At 43.6% G+C, this 8,442-nt stretch overlaps 1 protein-coding gene across 1 annotated transcript; it reads left to right on the top strand.

The window, feature by feature from the left end:
* The first annotated feature begins 6,507 nt into the window (after window positions 1–6,507).
* Window positions 6,508–7,014, top strand: LOC122310134. Its single transcript, XM_043124016.1, has one exon. The coding sequence runs from the start codon at window positions 6,508–6,510 to the stop codon at window positions 7,012–7,014; it is 507 nt and encodes a 168-aa protein (XP_042979950.1).
* Window positions 7,015–8,442: the final 1,428 nt, after the last annotated feature.

Below are 8,442 nucleotides of genomic sequence, written 5' to 3'. Positions count from 1 at the left end.
GCCAGGGTGCATCTTTTTTTGGGTAAGTAAAACCAGGCAAGGGACAACCTGGCGAACTGAAACATCTTAGTAGCCAGAGGAAAAGAAAGCAAAAGCGATTCCTGTAATAGCGGTGAGCGAAATGGGAGCAGCAAACAGGGTTGTGGGAGAGCAATACAAGCATCGTGCTGCTAGGCGAAGCGGTGAAGTGCTGCACCCTTTCTCAACCCTTTATCCCTCATTATTACCTTAATCATTTCACATCCCTACGCCTTCCAAATGCAGCAAGCATATTGTACAGGATTACAAAAGGAGTTGGATTCTCTGGCTCTAAATCCGAAAGCTTTATTGCCATTTGTTCGAGCAAAGAAGCAAAAACAGATGCAAATGCTTGGTAATTCCTTGTATTAACCCTCAGAGCTTCATTCCAACGACCATAATCACTAGATTGGCCATAAAAGATCCACCACGCAACCAGTGTGCTCTGATTTTGGTTTCAAACGATGGCCTCTTACTCATCATCCCAAGAAGTTGCCGACATCAAATTAACTCTATAGTCCTGGAATTCAGCTGAGCGTTCGAAACCCATCTTGTTTTTATATTCTGGGTCTCTACAATGCCCATTCTAAAAACTAGAAAGTACGGCATTCAGTGAAACCAGATTACATTTCTTTCAGGCATTTCATCGAAAAGCTTGAGAGCATCGTGTGGTATAGGCAGTTTCATAGACGTAAAGCGTGGGAAGTGGTTGCGTAAATACCCATCTAGAGCTGAATTGAGCTTGGCACGGGCTTTGATTCTAGAATCCGTCCGTGACCAGCTTCGCTATATTGGGATTCATGGGATGGTTCGAAAATGGGCAAGTAATTAGGCTCCCAAGCTTGGGTTAAGCTCTGACCAAACTCAGTGTGGACAAATGGGCGATGGTCCCAAAGATTCTTGTAACACACCCCGAACAGTAAATAATAAATACACAGGAAAATCACTCACTTTGAGGGACCTCCTCCATAATATAGATAGGGAAAAGAGAGAAGGAAGGATAAAGGAAAGTAGGGTTTTTGCTATTACTTTTCAGATAAAAACCTGCAGCATAAACGGCGCCTAATATAAGATCACCATCTTTACATTCTGGAAAGGAAATGGGCCATGGGCTGACTACTAAACTAGACTTAGCCTAGAAGACTAAATAAAGACATGCAGAAAATAAGGACTTGTACTTAACAACATAACATAAACTCAGGTCCAATCTTCAGCCCGTAACCATTGGACTCTAAATGAACCATGAGAGGGCCCAGCCCAGATTTGACACTTGTAACATCCCCTACGCGTTGACCGAAGCTTCCCTTCAGACCAATTCCAGATCTCCCTTCTTTATGGCATAGGATTCCATTTCTTCATCTCCATTGGCAACATCTCCCTGCCACCACTCTACTTTACTCTTCCATGGTCCACACCGGCAGATGTGTAACAGATCCTTCCTGTTTAAAACACCTTGTCCTCAAGGTGGGGAAACCGATCCTTCAGCTGGGAGTACATCTCCCATGTCGCGTCCTCTGGAGCTTGCCCCTGCCACTGCACGAGCAGTTCGGCCTTAACCCAGTTCCCAACCTTCTTCATGTGTCGGTCGAGTATCTTCATGGGTTTCGAAATCAAGATCCCTTGGTTGTCTACTGGAGGCAGAGTGGGTATTGCAGTGACTCGGGTTCCCAGTTTCTGTTTGAGCTGGGACACGTGGAAGGTGGCATGGATCCGTGATCTCGTGGGTAGATCCAGCTTATATGTGGTGGCGCCGATCCTCTGGGTTACTTTGAATGGGCCGAAAAATCGGGGGGCTAACTTGAGGTGGCGACGCTGGGCTACAGAGGTCTGCTGATATGGTTGAAGACACAAGTACACCCATTCCCCCACTGTGAACTCTTGCTCTTTTCTTTTCAAGTCAGAATATTTTTTCATTCTTTGTTGGGCTCTGTGTAAGTTATGTTGAAGAAGCTTGGATATCTGGTCTCTGGTACGTAGTGTAGAGTCCACCGTGTCCATTCTAGTTGTTCCTGGTGTGTAGTCCAGCCACCTGGGTAGAGGGAACCCGTATAAAGCTTCAAAGGGGGTGATTTTTGTAGAGTGGTGCTGAGTGGAATTGTACCACCACTCAGCCCAGGGAATCCATACGGCCCAGTCTTTGGGCATGTCACCCGCGAAGCAACGCAAGTAGTTTTCAACTGTTTTATTGATGGCCTCCGTTTGACCATCGGTCTGGGGGTGGTAAGCAGTGCTTAGGGCCATCTGAACTCCCTGTAGGGAGAAGAACTCCTGCCAAAACTGACTGGTGAAGGTGCTGTCTCTGTCTGAAGTGATAGATAGAGGTAAGCCATGTAACCTAAGTATGTTCTTTAGAAACAAATCAGCCACCACCTTAGTTGTGTAGGGGTGCTTTAGGGGTACAAAGTGACTAATTTTCGTCAAACGATCCACCACAACCTAGAGGCAATCAAATCCATGGGAGTTGGATAACCCGTCAATAAAATCCATGGTTATGTGGGTCCAAGGTTGGGTGGGTATGGGAAGGGGCTGCAGTAAGCCACTAGGCAGTGTTATCCACCTTGACTCTTTGACACGTATCACAAGCCCTTATGAATTTCTTGAGATCTGTTTTTAATCAATGTGAATAAAAGTCCCTCCTCAACCGATGGATGGTTTTGCCATATCCCGAATGCCCCCCCAGGGGCTGCTATGTGTCAGTTTCATGAGCTTGCTCTTGAACCCATGATCATTAGGGATGTACAACCGATTTTTGTAGAGGAGTAGCCCTTCCCTCATGGTGTACTTTGATCCCAATTTACCTTCTGCGTATCGTTGTAAGAGTTCTTTGAGCTGTGTGTCTGAGTCATAGGCTGCCTTAAGATCCTCCATCCAATCCACCTTGGGAAAGGAAATCAGCATTAGGGTCCCCTCTCGTTCTTTCCCTTTTCGTGATAAGGCATCCGCTACCCGATTTTCTGAACCCCTCTTGTATTCTACTATAAAGTCATAACCAAGTAGCTTGGTGATCCACCTTTGTTGCATAGGTGTGCCTATTTTCTAGTCCAATAAATGTTTTAGACTTTGTTGATCGGTCCGGACCACAAAAGTTTGCCCCAATAGGTAGGGTCTCCACTTGAGGACAGTCGAGACGAGGGTAAACAATTCTTTTTCATACGTTGACATCCCAAGTGCCCGACCCTTCAAAGCTTGGCTGTAAAAGGCAATAGGTTTGCCTTGTTGCATAAGGACTACCCCTACGGCTATCGCGGATGCATCATATTCGATGGTGAAGGGTAGTGCCAAGACATGTGGCTAAGTTACAACCTCTTTCAGCTTGAGAAAAGCCACCTTAGCTTCCTCACTCCATTGAAATCCCTCTTTTTTGAGCATTATGGTCAGTGGGGTAGCAATCCCACCATAACCTTTAATGAACCTGCGATAGTATCCCGTTAACCCCAAAAATCCACGTAAGGCTTTTATGGATTTAGGTAGGGGCCACTCCACCATAGCTTTAAGCTTCTCGGGGTCAGCTCTCACTCCTTGAGCTGAAATTAAGTGACCGAGATAGGCCACCTCCTTGCACCACAGTGAGCACTTAGACTGTTTTGCATAGAATTGGTGCTGTCTAAGGGTCTCCAATGCCATCTGGAGGTGCTCAAGATGTTCCCCTTCTGTTTTGCTGTACACAAGAATATTGTCAAAGAAAACAAGAATAAATTTCCTTAACTGGGGATGAAATACCTCGTTCATCAAACTTTGGAAGGTAGATGGGGTATTAGTAAGTCCAAATGGCATTACTAAGAACTCATAGTGTCCCTCATGAGTTCTAAAGGCTGTTTTGGGCACGTCATTGGGCTTTACTTGGATTGGTATCCGAACCTTAAATCCAGTTTAGAGAAAATAACCGACCCTTGCAACTCATCCATTAGTTCCTCCACCATAGGGATAGGAAATTTATCCTTAATGATAACGCTGTTCAACCCCCTGTAATCTACACATAATCGCCATGTGCCATCTGCTTTATGAACCAGCAGCACCGGTGAAGAGTATGGGCTTTGTCTGGGTTGTATGACCCCAGAAACCAGTAATTCCTTCACTATTTTTTCAATCTCATCTTTTTGGTAGTATGGGTAGCGGTAGGGTCTTATGGAAATGGGTTGGGTATTAGGCATTAAGTTGATAGAGTGGTCATGGGTTCTCCGAAGGGGTAGCCCCTTTAGTTCAGAAAAAACTTCTTTATGCTGGTTAATAGGGCCATAATGGGTGCTGGCACCACACTTTCAGCTTGCTGCACCTGGGTTTCAGGGCTCTCCATTAACTGCAAAATTACCCCTTTAGACTCTAACTTATTGGATCTGTTTAGAGCCCCTTTTTCTATCAATTGTGCAGCTGCCAAATCTTGCAACTTTACTTCACTTCCCCCCATATAAAAACTGCATCAATAGTTTCTCAAAGTCCCACAATATTGATCTTAGCTCCCTATGCCATTTAATTCCAAGTACCATGTCACACCTGGCTAAAACCAGCACCTGCACTTCCACACTAAAGGTAGTTCCTTGAATTAAAACCTTCACATCACTGCACTTGTCCTCACTGGAAATAATCTCTCCATTTGCAACTCTAACCTTGACTGTTTCTTTGTTATCCACAGGTAATCTTGCTTGATGAACAATGGCCAGGTCCAAGAAGTAGCGGTAGGGTCCCTTCTCACTCCTTTATTTCATTTGGGTTTGACTGATTTTTTGGATTTGCAAATTGGGTTTGTGGTTGGTTTTGTGGTTATCTGTGGTGTGGTGGAAGGGATTTTTGAGGATACCGAGGTTAGGTAAGTAGGATGGAGGGTTTGAAAAGGCTTTGGGTCCCTTTTTGGTTAAGTTTAAGTTTTCTTCTTGGAGTTTAGCTAGGCTGTAAGCAGAAGATAGGTCCATTGGGTTGAACATCCTCACAGTGATTCTTATGTCATCCCTGAGGCCACTTAGGAAGCAACTCAGCTTGTAAGAGTCTGATAGGCCCCTTAGTCTATTGGCCAATGTTTCAAATCAAGCCATGTATTCTTCAACAGAATGAGTTTGCCTTAATCTAGTGAGGGACTCCATGGGGTCATCATAAGCATTGGGTCCAAATCTCATTAGTAAAGAGTTAATAAATGCTTCCTAACTAGAAATTTGCCTGGTCTGTTCCATCCCTTGAAACCATATTAATGCTTTTCCTTCCATGTGAAATGATGCTAGTTTTATCCTGTGTTGTGGAAGTGTATTATGGAATGAGAAAAACTGATTTACCTTGTAAATCCACCCTGCAGGATCCTCCCTATTGAATACCGAGAAGTCTAGGCGCACTTTCCTAGTCTGAACCTCCCTCATTGGCTGTGGTTGTTGGTTGTGTTGATGATTCTCGGGGTGGCCTTGCATGCATCCAAAAATGATCCATGGGGACTGCCATGAGAGCTCCTTTTCTGTAACTCTCCAGTTATGACAGCAAGCTGCAGCACCATTGCCTCCATTTGTGTCTTCATAGCTCCCATTTCAGTCTCAAATTGTAAACGCTGGGATTCAATGGATTTTTTTAGGTCCTCATATTGAGAATCAGTAGTCTTTTTCAGGGCATTGAGCCCTTCTTGTAGCTGGTTTTGTCTAGTTCCTTCTGCCATAAGTTGCAATAAGATGCATAGGATAGTCTCTAGATACTACTTGTAACACACTCGAATAGTAAATAATAAATGCACAGGAAAAACGCTCACTTTGAGGGAGCTCCTCCAGAATATAGATAGGGAAAAGAGAGAAGGAAGGATAAAGGAAAGTAGGGTTTTTGCTATTACTTTCCAGATAAAAACCTACAGCATAGACGACGCCTGATATAAGGTCACCATCTTTACATTCTGGAAAGGAAATGGGCCATGGGCCGACTACTAAACTGGACTTAGCCTTGAAGACTAAATAAAGACATGCAGAAAATAAGGACTTGGACTTAACAACATAACATAAACTCAGGCCCAATCTTCAGCCCGTAACCATTGAACTCTAAATGACCCATGAGAGGGCCCAGCCCAAATTTGACCCTTGTAACATCCCCTACTCGTTGACCAAAGCTTCCCATCAGATCAATTCCAGATCTCCCTCCTTTATCGCATAGGATTCCATTTCTTCATCTCCATTGGCAACATCTCCCTGCCTCCACTCTACTTTCCTTTTCCATGGTCCACGCCGATAGATGTGTAACAATTCTTCCCAATGACAGTAGGTCCATTGGCTTCATCTACAGCTGACAAACGCTCTTCGTGTTGCATAGAGAACACAAAAATCTAGCTAATCATTAACAAAGAGACGAAGAGACCCCCACTGTCATAGACTCATAAATTATAATCCACTTCTCCAGGCCTTCTCACTAGGATATACTAGATATCAATTCCAATATTGCATATGCCGTCGGTCCTCTCCTCTCAAGGTTGAGGTTTTTCTCTTTAGCAGAATTTGGCCTCTTAAGCTAGCCTTGCTGGTTTGAAGAGGTAACATGGATGAGGAGCTAGCAAAACAATGGGAAGAACTAAGTCTCACTAAGAAGGAGAAATGGGAAATAATCTTGGCTTTCAACTCAACAACAAAAGCTATGCAACAAAGTAACTTTTGTTTGCTGGCTATGATTATTGCTGAAAGGCCAATAAATAGAGAATCATTTAAGATTACCATGTCGAGAGTGTGGAGATGCAACAGTTGGATCCAATTTAGTGAAATTGGAAGCAATAAATATTTAGTAGAGTTCCACCTAGAGCAGGACCTTCAACAGGTTATATGTGGAACGCCATGGTCATTTGATAGGTGGTTGGTCTGTCTTCACTTGTATGAAGGTAATAGATCCATCAATGAAGTTCCTTTCACCACAGAAGAATTTTGGATGCATGCCTATAACATGCCTTTGGCAAGCATGACAGAAGACGTAGGCAAAAAGATTGGTGATACTATTGGGAAGTCTCTCATTGTCCAAGTAGATGATAGGGGCATAGGTTGGGAAAGTTTTTGAGAATAAAGGTGGAGATTGACATCTCAAAGGCACTCCAAAAAGGCCTCTTCTTGACATTTGAAGGTAAGAGAACATGGATCCCTCTTAAATACGAACGCTTGCCAACTTTTTGTTTCAAGTGTGGGGTATTAAAACATGCACAGAGAGGATGTTCAAACTTGACTATAGATAGTAGTAAGTTGCAATATGGGGCTTGGCTTCGAGCTCCAGTAACTAGAGAGAGTGAATTCTCAAGGAAAAGTATGGAACTGTAGCACCATTTGAAGAAGCAGGGGAGCAGCCATGGGAAGGGGAGAGAGAGGTCAGGGATGACTCTCCAACCAAGAAGCATGAACCTACACCAGATGGTCAGAACACTAGCCTGCTAAATGGGGACAGCTCAGACACTAAAAGGGTAATTGTGAATCCACTTTCTTTTGATCAAAAGGTAGGAAGCAATCAAGCTCTTTTTAAGGAAACAAATGGGGAGCTATTTGTGGATAGCCTAGAAGGCTTTAAATATTGCAGAAACTTGTTTGATACAAGGTATTGAGGAGTCAATACTACCAATGAACAAGCCAGATACCCCCAGCTATGACAAGGCCCAACAAGCATCCTTGGATCTCATTAGGAACAATGACTTGAAGGCCCAAGCATCCTCTCTACCCCATTTTGTCACAGACCAAGTCCAAGCCCTGTAGAGAATTAAGAGACAAACAACTTGAAAAAGGAAAGCAAGAGATAAAAGCATTGCAAGCCCCTTAACAGAACTAGAAGTGAACAAAGAAAACATGCCAATTGGGTCTAAGAGAGAGGTAGGCCTTATCACCAGATCAACAACTATTAAGGCCCTTAAGAAACTAAAAGTGGAGAAGGAACCTGTCTTGCATGTTAGCATGGAAGATATGGTGGTGGCCGATGTCCAGCCCCACCAATTAAGATGAGTTGCTTGAGTTGGAACTGCCGAGAGCTTAGGAACCCTCGGTCAGTTAATAATTTGTGCCTTATGGTGCAAACTAAGTCCCAACCTTTGTTTTTTTAATGGACACAAAGAGTAGAAGAGAAAAAATGGAATCAATTAGGTGTTTGCTAAAGTATGAGTACAGTTTTGTGGTTAATTTTATAGGAACTAGCGGAGGCCTAGCCTTCTTTTGGAAAGAAAAAGTAGAGATTGAAGTAATATCCTATATACACTCTCACATCTCATTGGCAGTCAAAGGAATGAAAGAATGAACCACCTGGAACCTAACTGGCTTCTATGGTAACCCAGCTATAGAAAAAAGACATGAAAGTTGGCAGCTATTGCAAGATTTGAAACCTACAACAGGAACTGGATGGCTGTGTGTAGGAGATTTCAATGAGATTTTGAGCAATAGTGAGAAAAGGGGAGGTCCCTTGAGACCTCATAAGCAAATGGAGATGTTTAGGAAAACTGTAGACAGTTGTGGC

This window comes from Carya illinoinensis, chromosome 5, assembly GCF_018687715.1.
Source record: "Carya illinoinensis cultivar Pawnee chromosome 5, C.illinoinensisPawnee_v1, whole genome shotgun sequence".
In the NCBI taxonomy this organism is placed as follows: Eukaryota; Viridiplantae; Streptophyta; class Magnoliopsida; order Fagales; family Juglandaceae; genus Carya; species Carya illinoinensis.
The sequence above is the reverse complement of the archived record's forward strand: the minus strand, read 5'-3'. Positions and strand labels throughout refer to the sequence as shown.

Bases quoted from the DNA above. Each gene is read 5' to 3' on its own strand.
- LOC122310134 (XM_043124016.1), top strand. From the start codon at position 6,508: ATGGATGAGGAGCTAGCAAAACAATGGGAAGAACTAAGTCTCACTAAG.